Below are 19406 nucleotides of genomic sequence, written 5' to 3' on the forward strand. Positions count from 1 at the left end.
GTAGACACTTTAAAGGGCAGACACATACAAGCCAGCAGGAAAGAAAATACTTCTCTTTCCTAAGGGAGACTACAGATGTAAAACGTTATACCGGAACACTTACCTATTGATAAGGTCAATGTAGGAAGATATAGCACCAAGAAACACATAATTTATTTTTCTAATCTCTGAAAGTTCTAAAATTATTATAAAGTTCTAAAATCACAATACTATTTTATCCTTCCCTGCATTATTCTGAACTTACACACTACTGGAATTCAGTTGCCAAGTGGACAGAGATGCTCACAGGCTCGGCCTGAACACAAGGACTGGGATGAAATGTTCTGTGCCAAGGGAGAATAAGCAAGCACTACCTACCTGCTCGCCTTGACTTCCAACGCCAGGAATACCCACTGGTCCCTGGGGTCCGACAGGTCCCAAATCCCCCTGTCAAAATAGGAGTAGACAAAACTCCATTCACACACACCTTAATACTCTAGAACTGGGATGGACTAAAATAAGTCTTATACTTTTAATAAATTCAACATGCAAAAATCCAATCTTCCATTCCTTTTCAATAATTTATAGTCTAAATTTACCAAAATAGTGTCTTATTCACAGTTTCATCTAATTTGGTTGTAGTTAATGGAAGTTTTATCATCTATTTTCGTTTTTGAAATTATTATATAATTACATCATTTATCCATTTTCTCTGTGCCCCACAAACCCTTTCAAAGACCTTCTTTTTTCTCTTTCAAATTAATGACCACTTTTCGATTAATTGTTGTTACATGCATATATGTATATGTATATATAGATATATTCCTAAATACATAAGAACAACCTAGAATTTGTATCTGTTTAATCTTTCTCTCACAACCCAAACCATCGAAAGTTAGTATACTCAAATCTTTTCTTATGGAGCATACATACCCAATATTTTAAAGTTCTAAATTAATAAAATATGAGAAAAATAAGACTTGAAAGATAAATCAGACAAAAGTATTTTAAAAGTTTTCCAATAATATGTCAGAAATTAAGACATGAAAGGCACGAAAATGAAAGAATAGAAACTTTTGCTAGGAAACAAAGTAGAAGTTACTAGTGAGGGCAGGTATGGTGGCACACTCCTTTAATCTTAGCACTGCTGAGGCAGGTGGATCTCTGTGAGTTGGATAGTAGCTTGGTCTACATGTTCTTGGCCAGCGAGGGCTACACAGTGAGACTCTATCTCAAAAAAAGTACATATGTGTGTGAGGAAAACAGTATTGACCATTCATTCCATAAGTCTTTTTATACGTTTCTTCTGAGTGCTCATTGTGTGACAGGAGCTGTTATGAACACACAGAAACATTGGTCAAAACAGCCCCAAATTTCCATCCTCAGTGGAGCTTACAGAAGAGAATGAGAAAGGACAGATAAAAAAAAAAAAATCCTGTTTTGAATGGCGATCAGTGCTTAGGAAAAATTCTAAGCAGGGGAGGCATGCTGGCTCTAGAAATGCTAAACAGGATGGCCTCATTGATGAAAAGAAAGGTAGAAATGTGAGAGAAGGATTCCAGATAGAACAAATAGTGAGTCAAAGGATGGTGGCTGGCTGAATTGGCAAGAGCGAAGAGACAGCTTGGGCAGTATGCTTGTCAATGAAGAAAGACAATTTCAGCCACGGATGCCAGAGAAGTATGGCAGGGAGCCTGGCAGGGAATCAGCAGGGACTCTCAGGGTAATAAGGACATTGGATTCCCTTGTAGAGAGACAGAAACTAAGGTCAGCTTCATGCAGGGGAATGGATGACTTAGAAGGTCTCCATGACAGCTATTAAGAGTGGGTCGGAATACTCAGGTGTAGGTTGTGTATGACAGTACTAAGCAGGGTTTACGCCTTGTCTAGTTTAATCATCTTTATAACTCCTTGCTTAGGAAGTTGTGATAACAGAATTTGCTTGCAATTTGAAAGAATCCAGGATTTCTCCAGTGGTTTTGAAGTGAGAGAGGTGGCACTTACTGAGAAAGAGAAGAGAAAGAGCAAGGTGGGAGGTGGGAGTGATGCTTGGAGCTCAGTTCCAGGCTTGTTAAATAGGGAAGCCTAAACCTGACACCTAAGTGAAGAGACCAAGCGGGAGAGATCTGGACTAGGGATTTCAACTTGACAAAATAATGACAATAATTGATACCCTGCCTGGGTGGCTTTCTCAAGAGGCAGAGAAGGCTGGAGAGGAGGCAGTCTAGAACTTTAGTCTTTAGAGGTCAGAGAAATGGAGCTGCAAAGTAGACTAAATTGAGCATCCAGAGGAGACCAAGGAAAGAGAGTGTTTCAAAGGGAGAAGGGTCAGTGAGTGCTACTGTTAGGTCAAGTACACCAACTGAGAACTATTCCATTGAACATCACAGACAAATAAGAGCTTTGTGTCTGTTTTAATGACAATCGTATTTAGACTACATCAGGGTGAGCAAATGGTTTTTGGCAGGGTATTTATGATTGAACTTAAGGCCCCATTCATGTGAGGCATTCATCATCACCTGGGTACCTTTTATTTTGATATACAAGCTCTGTATCATTGGGGTCTTTTTACTTTGATACACAAATTGCTTGAAGTTACTGCTTCTTCTGGTCAGGTCTTGAACCTGTGATTCCTCCTGCCTAAACCTCCAGAGCATCTGGAATTACAGGCCTGTACCTCCAGTCCCAATTAGCAAACCTTCTCTTATGAGATTAAACAATGAATCCTTTTGGCCTAACAGACAAAATAAGGTCTGTTTTGTAGCTGAAGCTTGCTGCTTTAGTGACATGTAAACAGCCACAAGTGAAAGGTAAATGACCAGGTATGCCTGTGCACCAGTGACGTTCGGTTTAAAAAGATAGGCAGGCAATTGGGATAAACATTTATAAACAAAATTATATAACTGGATCAGGTTTTATGTAAATTAAAGTATTTTAAATGTGTGTCAAGACACGTCCTAGAATAAAAAATTTGTCCGGTTTTGATTCAGAGAGAAATGTTCTGATTCATAACTTTATTTCTTCTCCAGGGGTAGGGGTAGGGAGGGGCTGTACTAAGTGAGCTTCATGCCTTGTCTAGTTTAATCATCTTTATGACTCCTTGCTGTGTCTCCACTTCCCAGATGACCTCCAGGGTTCTCCACCATGTCCCATAGCACAGGACATGGCAGATGGCAGTAGTTAGTTGCAAGAACCCAACTCAAAACCAATAATCAGCAAGTCATCCATAAAGAAAGTGAAGACCTCTCCCTTTATTCCAAGTTTACAATTAAATGTCTATTTAAATGTAAATAACATTTACATCTAATTTACAATTAAATTGCATCAATGTTTGCTCTAGTACTATTCATAATAGCCAAGTTACAAAACCAATTGAGATAAACACACAAATGGGTAAAGAAATGTGGTATATATACAGAATGCAACTTTTTCAGCTATAAAGAATAAAGTTATGTTATTTCCAAAAAGAAAAAAAAAACTTTTTTTTTTTGGTTTGTGTGCCTAGCCTTTAACATCTGAGTCATCTCTTCAGACTCCTATTTTTTAAACAAAATGAAAGCAAATAGGCCAACAAGATGCCACAGTGGTTAAAGGTACATGCCACACAACCCTGGCTACCTGATATTGATCCCCAGAACCAATGTAAAGGAAGAAGGAAGAACCAACTCCACAAAGGTAGCCTCTGACTATGACATGGAGTAATTAATAAACAGATAAATATTTTTGAATAGATACAACTGAAGAGAATGATACAAAGAGAATTAAGGTAGTCTTGAAAGAAAAAGGCAAATATATGTTTTCTCCCATTGATGTTCCCAGATTTTATATGTTACATAGAATCTTGTGCACACATATGACTTGAAAGTGGAATCACAACTACCTGTGAGAATGAAGGGGACTGCTGGAAGGGAGAGAGGAGGATTATGGGAAGAAGAATATGCCCAACATACTACATGTGTGTATACATATATAGAGAATGAAAATATCTTTCTGTTACACAGTACAAAATAAACAATTAACATTTTATAAAAGAAAATAAATACATATTTGTGTCATAAGTACCTCTTTATTATTTACCAATTAGATATCTGTGAGCCCTTAAGACTATTACATTGTTACCTGATCACACACCAAAGTTTCTGAACCTCACTTAACCTCACTTAAAATAATAGGAAAAAATACTGGTAAGAAGAGAGAGGACAGTGTTGGCTTTGTAAGAGAACAGCAAATTAAAGCTTTGCTATGTGGTAGTGTCCAGGTATTTCCAAGTTTTCTTTGCATGAACTCCAGCTGTGAAAGCACAGATGTCATGTGACAGTAACACCTGGAAGGTTAATTCACTGAGCTCCCCGCCTTCATGTTCTCATAGCTCCAAAGGAAGAAATAACAGCTCACACTTTTCTGAAATATTTTCTAGCTGCAGTTACACCTGGAGCTGAGCTATTTGAACCAAGAATTATATTAGACATAAAACTTGCATGGCTATCATTATTTTTGCTAGTCAGAAGAGAATATATCACTCATGATTAAAACTCTCAACACTTGAGGTAATCTTATCAGTTGTTATTATGATGCAAATAATATAAGTATATGCTTAGCAGTTGGCAGATAAATAACTCCTAATTCATACGAGGCCACTAGTTTTGCATACAGCTTTTTCACATTTATTCTATTATTCTCTGAGAACTTCATACAAGAGAACAGCAAATTAAAGCTTTGCTATGTGGTAGTGTCCAGGTATTTCCAAGACTATTGTATCTATATCACTTCTATCCTATCCCTCTTCTTTCCCCTTCAAATGCTCCTGTGTCCTCCAGTCCCTTTAAAATTCATGACCTCGTTTTCTTTTAATGATGTGTATGTGTGTGCACACATGTATGTGTATACATTCACATATAGAACATATATGGTATATCTCTTCCTCTGGCAGCTTTCACTTCCCATTGCTCTTTAGGGTATGATCAGCTTCTAGTGACTTCTATCACCAGTCAGTTCTCCTCCTAGGTAGGACCTGGCTGTGAGGCTGTGGGGCTGAATAGGAGGTCACATACCACAAACACCAAACAATGCTATGGGCCAAGAGAGACATAAGAATACTCTGTCATCAGGTCTGAGCAGAGGCAAATTAATACTGTTTGGATCTCAAGAAATGGTCAGAGATTGTCTAAAATTGGTATATTGTCTAAAACCGGGTACTTCTACTGTTTTCTCAACTAGTCACAACTCGTCCAGGCTGTTTTTTCCATAATTTCCAGAGGAAACTCATTAAAATGCTCAATCATAAAATTATCCCCACTTCCTGAAAGCATTCAGTCGAGTGCCAGGCTTCCACTCTGGGTCCCTCTCACTGCAATAAGCCAATAACCTTTGCCTACCGTCAGGCAGACTCTGAGGTTCCCTGCTAAAGGACAGCAAAGCTATTTTCTTAAACAATTTCTTGATTATAACCCCACTTAAAGGTAATCATTTTGAATGAGAACCCTAGGATTGGGGATAGATACATAATCATATAACAGGTTATAATTAATATGCCTTTTTAAAACTTTTGAGATCATAATATAATTGCATCATTTCTCCTTCCTTTTCCTTCCTCCACCAACAGACTTTCAACAGTGTGTCCTTTACCAAGAAGTACCTTTTTTAATTTCTTATTTCAAAGATGCATTGCTAATGAAACAATTCATTGAAAGTTAGAACTCAAGTAAGTGAGGAATTATTTGAAATATAAATAATATGAATTTACATATCATAATTCAACCCACGTAGTAAAATATCTCACATTTGCTAGTCTATAATTACCTAGATACCTGTGTGGGATGGTTGTCATATTATATACAATTCAAACTATACATGAATACAGAGCAATGTCAAAAATAATTTTACTTTATAATGGCTTTCATTACATACTTTATATTCAATACCTTATCTCCTTTGATTGACAGGCCTTGCAATCCTTGTGGGCCAATTGGTCCTTCAGAACCCTTTTCACCCTAAAAGCAGATGGGAAGGTATCAGTACACAAAGAAAAATAAGACTTTTAAAAGAGTTCACTTAATAATTATTGAGAATTTTGATCCAAATTAATTTTTAAATAAAGCATTCAAATTCACTGCTCATTCCAAATGAGTAATTCTGACTTTGAGATTTGCAACTCAGGAGGAAAAAAGATTAGTTTCAACATTTACACAGGAATGAGTTTATCCTCGAAATGCATGTATACACCACCACTCAAGCTGGAAAAGAGCTAAATTCCAATCTCATCAGAGGCTCAATCAACCATGTAGTGCGACTAATGATAGCAAGCCTCTTTTTCTTACTAGAGATGGAAACGAATCGATGGTGTTAAGGAAAATTTGTCACTCCTGTGAACTAATACTTGCTGGAATTCGATTACTGATTCAATGTTTTGTGTCTGAATTTATAAAAATTCGATGAAAGTTTAAGTTTTTAACGTCTCATGGAAAATTTTGAGTAAGCTATGATAGTCACAAAGTCTATCCAGCTTGCCCTGATCTTAATATTATATCTAAAAGTCTTAGTACCCTGGGCCTTTATAGGGAAAAGAGGCCGCATGAACTAATCAGAAGTGACATTCAGTTAATGAATTGATTAGAACCATGAGTAAAAACAATGTTTCCTAAGAAACAGAGAAATGTTACTATATTCTTCTCTATAGCCATATGTGATCTTTAGCTTTAATTCTCAACTTGACACATGTAGAATCACTGGGAAGAGACTCGAAAGATTGTCTACATTGGATTGGTCTGAAGACATGTGGGGGGTTGTCTTAAGTCAGTTAGTCAATGTGGGAAGACACAACCCACTACGGGTGGCACCATCCCCTAAGGAGAGGGTCTTGAACCATATATGTATAAAGAAATAGAACTAAGCGTATTCAAGTGAGCATGCATGCGTTCATTCTCTCTTTGTTCTTGGTCATGGAAGTTTGAGACCAGCTCTCTCAAACACCTGCTGCCACTCCTTGTCTGCTATGATGCTCCATAACCTGAAATTCAAAATAAAACCAAAACACCATAATTTAAACTACTTATTTACTACATTATTGCAGATTAAGCTACCTATAGAAAAAAACTCCCATTAGTTTGCCTGGTGGGAGAACAAAGTGTTCGGACTAATTGTTAGCTGGAATGAAGCCATGAATACTTGATCCTAAAGTATCATTACAATTATGTTATTTCTTTGGTAAGTTGGGAGCCAGTACAGTGCCCCTGGGTTATTATATCCCGGAGAGTATCACTTTTTTTATGTGTATGCAAGATTTGCCTGCATGCACGCCTGTGTACCACATGCATGCCCAGTGCCATCAGAGGCCAGAAGAGGGCATCAGATCCCTTAGAACTGAAGTTACTTGTGGTCAGGAGCCATCATACAAGTGCTGAGAATCTTACTAGGGTCTTCTGGAAGAGCAGCTAATATTCTTAATTGCTAAGCCATCTCTCCAGGCCCCCACTGTGTCACTTGTATATTGTGTAAAAATATGTTGGGCATGTCATTGAGGCATGCCCTGGATTGTTGTACTTTCTAGTATTTTAGCATTTAACATAATATTCTCTCTCTCTCTTTCTCTCTCTCTTTCTCTCTCTCTCTCTCCACTTTAACATGACAAGATATAAAGAGAAATAATTCTGGCTATCTGAATTTTTCAGATTGTTTAGGTTAGACATAGATAGAAATCTAGTAGGTGTCAAAATATTTAAGAAACAACATATTATAACTTTCAGAAATATAATAATAATAAACTACTTTTGGCCTGTGTTTTTAAGAATTATCCTTTGGATACTCAAAGGTATTTTATTTGTAAGTTCACATTATCTAAGATTTTTCTTTCTATTTTAAAACAAATTTAACAAGGATAAATTTTAAAATTTAATCCAACAGTCACTCACAATTTAGTGTCCATTGCTTTAGCTAACTACTTTCCCCTCTTGAAATGTGGGCTTCTCGGGGGTTCCAAATATTCATCATGGTAGAAAATATAAGAATTATATGCCTGGAGCATGTGGCTATAAAAGAAAGCTCGGACCTCAGTGACTTGAAAGAGTGACACATGTACAGGTCCTTAGACACTTGGAGAATAGCATATGGCTCTGAAGATTGTGTGTATGCCTCAACAGCTATGCTTCAGAGAAAGACTTTAGAAATGAAGGCTTCAAACAAGTGTCTTATTCTGAAATGTTGTGGATGGGGCCCAAAGTACATTGAAAAAACTATTTCCTATGTGGCCTCTGGCAGATATGCTGTAGATTGAAGACCAAGGGTTGGCTAACTGTAGACCACTAATTCTACCCCAATGCCTACTTATGTCAATATGGTTTTATTGGTCAGCCACAAGCCATCATTCATATATTGCTTATGGCTATTTTCAGACTATAATAGAGCTGAGTCATTGAAACAGTTATCAGTGGCTCATGAAGCCTGAAGTACCTGCTATTTTGGGACTTTACAGAAAGAACTGCCAACACACTGGGTAGAGGAAGCAGTGGGAAGCTGCTTTCCCAACTCCAGGTCAAAGGCAGGTCTTTCAGAATGTCTTGTTCTTTGTGATAAAGTTATTTTTCTTACAGTGTCGATAGCAATACTATTAAAACTGCAGTGTCAGGCTTTCTTTTCTGTATTTAGTAAAATAAAGCTGTAAGCTAAGGGTTACCATAGCTACACTCAATAATTTAACTTTTGAACCAAAAACAAGTATATGTAGCTTTAGTGACTATCAAGTAAGATAATTTTCTAATTAATATACAGTCATTACATGAAAAGGCAAGTCTGCTGATTATTTATTTTATAATTATAAATTTCATGCCTATGTGCTTTCATGTTATGGGGAAAAGTGTACCTTGTTTTACTCAGTAGCATGAAAATGGCCAGGAGAACACTTGGCTTCTAACGATTTATAATTCATAGCCATGGGAGGCAAAGCACTTTTTCCAATGGTTCAGAGGCTTCTGTTACCTTTGGTCCTGGAAATCCTTCTCCTGGTGGACCCCTTTCTCCTGGTGCTCCCTCTGGACCTCGGGGACCCTGGTTAGGGAAGGGGAGGGTGGGAGACAGAACAGGAGGAATAATGCGAAGTGGTGAGATGGGAGAAAAAAGGCAGAAGAGGATGGTTAACTTCAGTTGCCACAGACATGGCGGCAATGTAGTCCCGCTCAATTTTCAGTAAGAACCCTAGTAAATACAATCTATATTGATCGAGCTGGATGCAATGGCGCCTGCCTGTAATCCCAGCACTTAGCGAGGCAGAGGGAGACAGATGGATCTCTGTAAGTTCGAGGCCAGCCTTGTCTACAAAGAGAGTTCAGGACAGCTAAGGCTACACAGAGTAACCCTGTTTCAAAAAAAAATCAAACCAAACCAAACAAAAACAAAACAATCTATGCTGATCAGCTGTGAGGACCTGTGAGTAATAGGATTCTCACTGGATTCAATATTCCTTCTCTCTGGATGGCAAACAAGCTTCTGTCTTCAAATTAGAGAAAAATTGAAATAACTAATGCTTCAGAATATAGGTAAGAAAATACATCCCATGAGAGACGAAATCCAGCACTGTGTGGTCTGGAGAAGAACTCAGACAGACTGACTGGTCTGAATAAATCCCGGGCGAGCCTGGGGAGAGCGTTTTAAGAAACCCTTGCGGCTCCTCTCTGAGAGGTACGGAAGAGGTGAGGGCTTCTCACATAGTAAGAAAGAAAAGAATGCTGTGCAAAATGGGCTGGTAGGAAAGCCAGTAACTGAAACCCGAAAAACGGAGGGGTTGTATTAAAACTCGGCATTTTATTTCAGTGTGGATGGGCTGGGAGAGGTCCCCTGGAGGTAGAGCTCCAGGCAACTGTGAGACATCTGACGTGGGTGATGGGAACTGAACTAGAGTCCCCACAAGCGCAATCCATGCTCTTAATTGCTGAGCCATCTCTTCAGCTTTCCACCTTACTTTCTGAGACATGATCTCTCACCGAACCTGGAGCTGATCGTTTTTGTCTGTGCTGGGTAGCCGGTGAGCCTCAGGATCTACCCATCTCCACCCCGAAAGTACTGCGGTTACAGATGTGCCTTACTGTGTTTGCAGTGTGCTGGCTTTGTAGCTTGTGAGGAATTTAGTAAACTACTGTCACAAGCCAACTCCACTGGCCAGCGAACCCGACCATCAGTCCATCTGTGAGAGGAAACAGCTTAAATTTGTTCCAAAAATTCTTCCGTTTTTATTTTTATTTATTTATTTTTTTCATTTTCAAGAGGAGAAATTTTGTTGTTGTTTTTCAAGACAAGGTTTCTCTGTGTAGTCCTGGCCGTCCTGGAACTCTCTCTGTAGACCAGAATGGCCTTGAACTCACTGACATCTATCAGTCTCTGCCTTCCAAGTGCTGGGATTAAAGGCGTGTCCTACCACTGCCCAGCTTGACCTTTGAAAATTCCTGTTTTGGGCGACTGGAGGGATGGTCAGAGGTTAAGAGAACCAGCTTCTCTTCCAGAGGACCTGGTTTGATTCTCAGTATCCACACGGCATCTTACAACTGCCTGTGATTCCAGTTTCAGGAGATTACTGCCCTCTTCTGACCTTCTTGGACACCAGGCACATGTGGTGCACAGATATACGTGCAGGCAAACCCCATACACACACACAAAAAAAATAAATAAAAATTAAAATATTCCTAGTTTTAGGCACCAGGGGGATGGCCAGTGGGCAAGGTAAGTGTATTATAGTCATGAGGGCTTGAACTCAGATCTCTAACTCACGTGCCCAAAGTTTAGGAGATATTTTCTATACAAAAGTAGTAGCAAGACAGTAGCAAGATGCGTGTTATGCACTCACGGGTGAGAAAACAACTAACAAGTTGTATGTGGTGTCACTTGCCCTTCACCCTCATACTCAGGAGGCTGAGGCAGGAGGATCTCTGTGAGTTCGAGGTCAGCCTGGTGTACACAGCCAGGGCTATATTGAGACTCTGTCTCAAAAACAAAGAAAAACCCCAACTTCATCCTAGTCTTGGACTTTTTGGGTTTTCTTTTTTTTTTTCTCAATAGTTCGTATTTTAAACATTGGCCTTTGTTATTTATGCATAGCCTACTTAGTAGAGACTTAATTAAAAGAAAAAGCTGTATGGAATTAAATTTAAATGGCAATGCTTATGGGAAACCTAGCTTTTAACTCCAAAACTTTAATCAAAAGTCTAATATCTATGACACTTTACTCTAATGGCCGAACAATTAATTAAAGAAAAAAAATTAAATGATTAGATTGCAAACTAAGAAAAGCCAAGTAGATATCACACAATTTAACAACAACATCATTAACAACATACTCTTCCCTAATGATATAACAAAGAAAAACCACAATTACATTAAATAAGGGGAATGTCTATATAATGTCTATAATGTCTATAATGTTTGTTAGTTTGTTTCTTTATTGGCATGATAAAACACCATTACCAAAAGCAACCCAGCGAAGAAAAGCTTATTATTTGGCTTGCAAAATTAAGTCCATTATCAAGGCAAGCTATGATGTCAGCCCAAGGCAGGAACTGAAGCAGAAACCATGATGCTTACTGGCTTGTTTTCTTTGCCTATCTTATATAGCTTAGACCTACCTGTGTAGGGATGGTACTGCCCACAGTGGTCTGAACACTCCTTCATTAATTAGCAACTAATAAAACGCTCCCCACAGACATGCCATGAGCCAATCTAATAAGAAAAGTTCCTTACTTGAGGTTCCCTTTTCCTAGATGACTCCAGTTTGTGTCAAATAGACAAAAATTAAGCAGCACTACCAACTCCTTGTCAACTTGGCACACAAGCACATCACAGTTAAATCATAACCTTCCCTTTATTATTTGTTCTCAAGAGCCCATGTTCATATCACATTATAAAACAGTCTCAAAGTTTAAAACTCCCAGTCTCTATAATTGTCAACACTTTAAAATCCAAGTTCTCTTTAAACCTCTAAAATCCTTTAATGTGAGTTCCTACAAAATCCAAAGTAAGTCTTTTGTGATAGCTAAAAGATGAGTTCAGTGGCTTCTAGCTTGAGATACTAAGGATAAGTGCTGTGGCATATTAACAGTTGTGAGTTTAAAAAGATCAGTTTTCTAATGGCAAACTCTGTTCTAAGCATCAATCGCCCAGTACACAGTTGCTAGGGTTGAGTAAAAGAGGTGGATTTGGATTTCACAATTACTACAACCTGTCCTTTTCAGGAAGTCTGCACCAGATTTAGTGTCTGGGAGACTGGCTTACACTGTACTGTGTGGAGAGAGGCACACTGAACAGAACAAAACCACGTCCTCCTTCCTGCCTTCTCTGCATTTCTAGAACATGTCAGCTAAGGTGAAAGCAAGAACACTGGACTCTATGCATTCCAAGCCTTGAGGACAGAGCTAACATTTATGGGCACACAGTTAGGTGATTTAAAAGCCAGTGACCCAAGGCTTAATCACCACGGGCTGGAGTAATATTCCATACCATTGGTATGCCCGCCAGTCCTTCAGCTAAGTAGACACAAAGATGGTTATTAACCAGAGAAGAGAAATAGCAGGCACTTGAGCTGGATAAACAATGTTTTTATTATCATTTTATAAGATTTTTTATTTGCAAATAATTATGTATCATTTTTATTTTTTAATTTTAATTTCTGTGTGTGCTTCTTTAGATAAGATCTCACGTAGCCCAGACTGACCTGGAATTCCTGTAGCCAAGGACGATCCTGAACTCCTGATCTTCCTACCTTTAGCTCCTTAGTCCTGAGATACAATATAAGCCACTACAGTGAGTTTATGTAGTGCTGGGAATTGAACACAGAGTCTTCTGCATGCCAGATAAGCATTATGCCAACTGAGCCACTGCACCCCCAGACCTGTGTGTTACCTTTTAAAGACAGAAATGCTTCCATAAATCATCTCACTGACTTTTGTAAAAGCCATGGGACTCAATTACAACCATGACAAACTTATTTGGCTTTTACCAAATATAGGTATAATACAGAAACCTAATTAATGCAATCTCGTCAGTGAAGAGCTTTATGGAGACATTAACAATGAAATAAAATACGATTGTTCATTATATTTATAGTATTACTTCCCTTAATAAAATCAAGCATTAAAGATAAGTGTGCTAACACATAGTAAAAATTGGCCATTATCTTCCAACAGTGTCATGTACTTTATTTTTAACCTCAAAGTAATTAGAGTTCTACCTCAGAGCTTACTTTTTATTGAAAGTACTCTGAACAACCTTGCTCACACAAAGCGATTACCTTGAGACTCTTGGCCATTTGATTTTTATGAATCAGTTATGCCGGCTAAGCGTCACACTTGTGGTAATTACAGAGACAAGGGCTTACAGTTCAGAGTTAGATAACGGAGCTCAAATGTTACTTCAGCAGTCAGCACACTTACATTACTGTAGTAGCAAAAGTAGTACTGAACCTGACATCCCTAGAAGTGATCAGGCAAAGAGGCAAAAGCAAAGCGATTTCAGCAGTCTTCCCTAATCCTCTTTCTACTTCTAAATAATTACCAAACTCAAATGGCTGATTTTTTTTTTATCACGACATTTGACACAGCATCTTTGTACTGGGCTTTTTCTCTCTTTTGTTATGATCTTTCTTTCCAATTAATTTCTTTCCACAAACCATCACAGTGTCAGTATAACTTGCATAATAACTCTGGCTTGGAAAACAAGAAACACACAGGAATTGCATGTCCTGACAGTACTATGAGAGTGTTTAAAAGAATCAGACTAACTTTGTAACCTAAGTTTCTTTAATTGCCTTATAACTTATATTTTCAAGTTTTAGGCCCATGTTAATTAAAGCCTCTTAGTGCTTCTCCAGAGAGCCGAGGAATGTAAAAGTTCCTGACACTAGCCATCTGTGAGGGCAGAGATAAGGAAGAGAACAAGCAGAGATCTCTACTTGCCTGTGAGAAGAGCTTTGTTTGGAAACTGGGCCAAATGGCCCCAATCCTTCTCCTGACCTTTGATCTAAAGCCTGTAACCCCCACTCCTCAGAACAGACAAGGAATGAGTTAATCATTCTCCCACCTTTAATTGTGGCTATATCTCATATGGCAGGACATTCCAAACTGACTTGAAGATCAGATATTTACAACAGGGCTGACCAGACCTAAAGGTGCCCAGAACCAACCAATTATTTTAAAAGTTAAATACCTCACCCAATCATGAATTGCCAAGAAGGCAACCCCTAGAATTCCCCGCACCTTGTCTTTTAAAAACCTAAGGTCTTTGTCTCCTGGTGCCACTCCTTGCTGACCAGCAGGGGTGACCCCATTGCACAATGGTCAGAATGAACCTCTTGCGATTTTGCATCGATGGATGATTAGGTTCCTGAGTTCTCTTCATACCTTCTTATATTTAGGCTCCTGCTGGGCCTAACATGTTCTAGCTACAAACAGAAGGACAAGTAATATATATATATATATATATATTTTCTCTTAAGTGACTCATAAAGACATAACTGAGCCCAGAGAATCAACAAGATCTCAAAAATAAGAGGCACACTTTTTGTAGACCTCTAAGCTGCTGTTGTAGCCATGAAAACTGGAGAAGAGAATTCCCTGCTCCCTGAGGCACTGGACAGGTGTCATGCACTGTTAATGCTGTTAAATCACTGTTAGAGTTAATGAGAAGTTCTTTATGTTCTTAAGCACTCCTGATGTTTATTTCCTTTAAATGGAGTGTAGGGGCAATCTGACTCCCTAATTAGCAAATATTGGACTCTTACTTGTGGCCCTGGCTGCCTAGAACAAAAGGACTGCCGGTCAAACAGCCAGTCTCAGTATCCTTATGCCCTCACAGCCATCACTTAAGGGAATCTTGAGAGAACACCCCTCCACCCCGTCCCCCCCACTAACTAACGAACAACACTGCCGGGCTATTTGATATAGTCTGTGCCTGCCTCGATGGACTTTGATGACATTGCAGCTATTTCCACGAGGCCACAAGGGGAGAGCAGATGGACTGCTGTGAGAGGTGCTAAAGAGGCAAAGACGTGATTGGTGTATGCATGAGCCTGCATTTGCATATGAGGTATGGTGGATTAGATAAAGGATAGATTACAGAGAAATTATAATCATGTTGTAAACATCTCAAAGGGCATGATTATTGGTGCTAGACAGTGGAATTAACATCTAAAGCGTATTTCTGTCACTTTTTAGAAGATAAAGGAGAAGGCTGAGTAGGTAAAGGGGATTGCTGCCAAGTCTAATAACTTGACCCTAGAACCCATGATGGCTCTGCAATTAGGGATCTTTCTACTCTTATCAGAGACGCCCAATCCAGTTCCCACCACCCACACTGGGGTAGCTCACAACTACCTACAACTCCAGCTCCAGAGGATCCAATGCCCTCTGAGGGACCCTCAGAGTTCTGAAGTCATCTGAAGTGCACACACACACACACACACACACTCTCTCTCTCTCTCTCTCTCTCTCTCTCTCTCTCTCTCTCTCTCAAAGAAACATGTTTCTGTTAGTGATTACATGAAGCAGTGTACAATACAAAACCAAATCAGGAGGCCACTGCTATGGCTAGCAGCTTTTGCTTCTGCCGTGGTGACTCAGCTACGGTTCTTTGCTCAGAATAAAGATTACTTAAAAAGTTATGAAGATCCTCATAACAGAAGAGTCATGTTTTATTCATTTCCTCCTCAGATCTCTCTTGACAGAACCCTTTTTTCCTTTTCCAACAATAGCAAACTTCAAAGCTATGTAAGGTGGAAGCCCTGAATAAAACAGGTTTTTGTCCCATCACCAAGCCTAACTTTAGAGCTTTCTTGAGGATTACATAACGAGAAGATCCTCAGCCTCAGATTCTAGCCCCCACTGCTCTCAAGGCTACCGTGTTGTCAATCACCATGTAAAGACAGTAGGCCTCCATCCGGATCTGTCACCCCCTAGGAAACTTTGACACATGTGAACTCTCTTTCTTTGCCAAGCTAATTAATTGTGAGAGAAGAACAGTTGAAACATTGCACATACACACTATACTTGTAGCCTTATTTCAAGCATGAAGAGTAATGTGGCTGTGGTTTACATATACTTCTATTGGTTATGCAGCCTTTGACATAAAAACAAACAAACTGATGTCACTCGGGCATTTACTCTTACCAGAATGACCAGGTAAAGAATTGTATTCCCATTTTAATCCATTTCCAGTTTTTCCACTTACTGGCTGTCCAGGTTCACCAACTCCAATAGGTCCAGGAGCTCCTGTTCTTCCTTCCTGGCCCCTTTCTCCCTGAGACAGAAAGAATAAAATTACATGGTGAGTTTTTAAATAAATAGTAAGATGATACAAAATGTGTTGGAGATTTCAACAAGGATCAATAGCAAAGCAGCCAAAAAATTTTTTTATTCAGAAACATTAGAAAATATTCAGAGGAGGCTAGTTGGCTTAAATGTGAATTGAAGCAAAAACAAAACATAAAACAAACAAACAAAAAATACCCTAAAATCTTCACCATCTTTTTTTCCCTAAATGCAAGTATTTACAAATGATAATGGGAAAATGAAGGGCAGGTTCTGAGAAGGCCAAGATAAGATATGCCACCCCTTCCTTGACTCCATGCTGTCCATTTTATCGCTTCTTTTTTTTAAATTAAATTTTATTTTTTATATATTAATTACAGTTTATTCATTTTTTATCCAAGCTGTAGTACCCTCTCTCATTCCCTCCCCATCCCACCCTTCCTCCCTCATCTGCTTCCATGCCCACTTGATCTCCTTCAGAATGATCTCTCTCCAGTAACTGCCCACTGAATTTCCACCTTCCCTGGAGTGTCTCTGTATGTCCTGATTGCTGAAATGCTGTGCGTGGTGGCACTTGATGATTTTCTAAGCATGCTGAATGAGGACTGCTCCCTTTCAGGTCTGTATTAAAGTCTAGTTGTCCTGAAAGTCCATTTAAAATTACTACATAACCTCTGCTCTCTTACATGTTCTGTGTGACACAGAGAACCCTGGGACACTCCCTACCTTTGCAGTTCCTTACAAATCTTCCTGCCAGCATTTGCTCACTTAGTGTGTTGGGTCTCCAGTTGCTGCTTATATAATGTGATCAGGTGATGGTTTACATGTTAGGATGCTACACTTCCCAATAATATATTTGCACATTAGTGTTAAAAGCCCAAGAAACACAACAGAATCACAGTGCATGATGAGAGGCTCGGCATTTGGAGACAAGCAAAGTTTTTATTCCAGCCCAATCAAAATGTATCATGAGTATTTTTATGCTAACTGTCCCAGCCCAGGATGCTGCAGTGTCCAAAGACCCAAGATGTATGTAACTGCTGCAGAAAAGGACTCAACAGAGTTTACACCCCACTTTCTCAGCCCCATAATAAATTCAATAGTCATCTATGGACAAAGAAGCAAATATCTTTACCTTAACACCTTGCTGTCCAATACCAGGGGCTCCTGGGGGACCATAAGGACCAGGAGGACCTGGCTCACCCTAGAGTAGAAAAGAGGGGCACATTAGGTCATCTTAATAGTATTTTTTGAGCAGTTCTTAGGTGGACAGTGTTGTTATGGAAGTTCTGAGAATAGCAGCAAAGTCTAGCACACAGTCTCTGCCCTCAGTTATCTATAAGTTTTAAACACAATTTAAATATATTTTAAATCATAAGACGTAAACATAATATTAATGGACATGCAATAGTAGATCTCACCCAGATACTGTTTTTCTTTATATCCATCTAGTCATATCTATTTTAAATATTTTTGTTGTTACATTATCTTTACCTATGAAGGTCATGAATACAATCCCTTTTCACTCATTCTACAAATCTGTTTTGAGTACTCTGACAGATACATTTTGTTCCCTCCCCAATGAATACCTCTTTCCCCTTTGCTATTCAGGCCAAAAGGAAGCTGTGTTTTGTTCTCAAAGATGTAGTATGAATAACAAATAGTCAAATGCCCAATTAAACCCACTGCCCTTGGTTGACTTAGCTTGGTCATGTTAGTCAAAGTTGCTGTTACTTGAAGTAAGGACATTTTCAGCTAATACAGCCCACTCTGTGGTAGACCATAAGAGAACTTAGACACCCTTGAACTGAACGATACCAAAGCTCTCAAGGTTTCTCTTCACCGGAGAGAAACCAGAGTCCAGGCAGGCTCTCTGGCCCTCCAGGTCAGGACAGCTCGCTGTCACTCATATGCTCAATGTCACTACTTGGATGACTCAGGCCTCTGGTCCTGGGAAATGACGATGGCATAAAGGTTCCAAATTGCTTTTTGTGCAATGCTACGTTGTTCCCATTCTCAAAGTAACACATCTTCCTTGTGGGAAATTCGTCATGTATCTTAAAACATACATGCGAAAGTTTAAAGTTAATTACCGATTACTTTGATTATTTTTTTACATTTTATATGCACACATTGACCCTTCAATTTATGCTAAGGAATATTTCTACCCACTCTCATGTTCAAGATCAGGCTTTGTCCATATTAAAGATTTCTCTTCATGCTTGCATGAGGTAAAGTGAGACATATGCTGAGACCAGACTTTTCTCAAGTTAAGGGAATCAAAAGAGTTTTCAGTGATTTTTTATTTTCCCCCAGATCTGTGACTTTGGAGGGGACAGGTAGCAATCTTAGCAATCCTATAATGGAACGACATGGCCTTAGAGAAGTTTGTTGGCTTTGACCAACTGCTTAAAAAAAAAAAAAAAAAAAAAAAAAAACCGCAAACAGACAACTTCCCTAAAATACACCCAGATGCAAAATAAATTAAAACAAAGGAAATCTTTGTACACTTCAGGGACAGAGGTCATAATCCTTTGGCACTTAGGTGATGGCATTCACAGGCGTCTGCTGCTCATACTATGGAGAAAAGTCCATCTGGCTGCTCAATCAAGTAATCAAGTGGAATCACTTCCTTTTGAAATTCTACAGTTGTTCCTGCTTTCTCCAAATGTTTTGCATCAGGCAGCAAAAGGCCATTTTTATTTTACACATTTCTTGTCCATGGGATTTCTCTTTCTTTCTCTTCATACCACGTGTAAAATTTCATACTAAAATTGAATCTGTTTTCTTAATCTCAAAATAAAAACAAGGGTGAGAAAAGACTCAGCCTCCTGGAGATGCCAGATTTTCTCTCTCTAAAGAACATTTTTTTTTTTTACAGCTTCTTGTACTTTCCAGCCTAGTTGGAATGCCGATGTATGTTATATGGACCCCATATAAAGAGCTGGCCACATCAGTCCATGAAAGGATACTGGATACTTGTCATGTGGAGAACCATGTAGTAAATACAAAGACGTTCAAGGCATGGTCTTCATTTAGTTGTTAACTCTAACATGGGCATTTTCTCTGAAGAAGGCAAAAGTTTATTGACAGTGCAGGACCCCCGCCACCACCTCAAAAGCAGCACCTACAGAGAATAGTAAACACGAG

At 39.0% G+C, this 19406-nt stretch overlaps 1 protein-coding gene across 1 annotated transcript in view; it reads right to left on the reverse strand.

The window, feature by feature from the left end:
* The window catches only part of Col28a1 (collagen type XXVIII alpha 1 chain), a 152703-nt gene that overhangs the window by 89659 nt on the left and 43638 nt on the right, over positions 1–19406 (reverse strand). Inside the window, exons 13-17 of the mRNA XM_021647616.2 lie at positions 17392–17460; positions 16177–16245; positions 8950–9018; positions 5901–5969; positions 358–426 (exon numbers count right to left, since the gene is read on the reverse strand). Of these exons, the coding sequence (XP_021503291.1) occupies positions 358–426; positions 5901–5969; positions 8950–9018; positions 16177–16245; positions 17392–17460 (345 nt within the window). The remainder of the gene's footprint in view (positions 1–357; positions 427–5900; positions 5970–8949; positions 9019–16176; positions 16246–17391; positions 17461–19406) is intronic.

Source organism: Meriones unguiculatus, chromosome 21 (assembly GCF_030254825.1).
Source record: "Meriones unguiculatus strain TT.TT164.6M chromosome 21, Bangor_MerUng_6.1, whole genome shotgun sequence".
NCBI lineage: Eukaryota > Metazoa > Chordata > Mammalia > Rodentia > Muridae > Meriones > Meriones unguiculatus.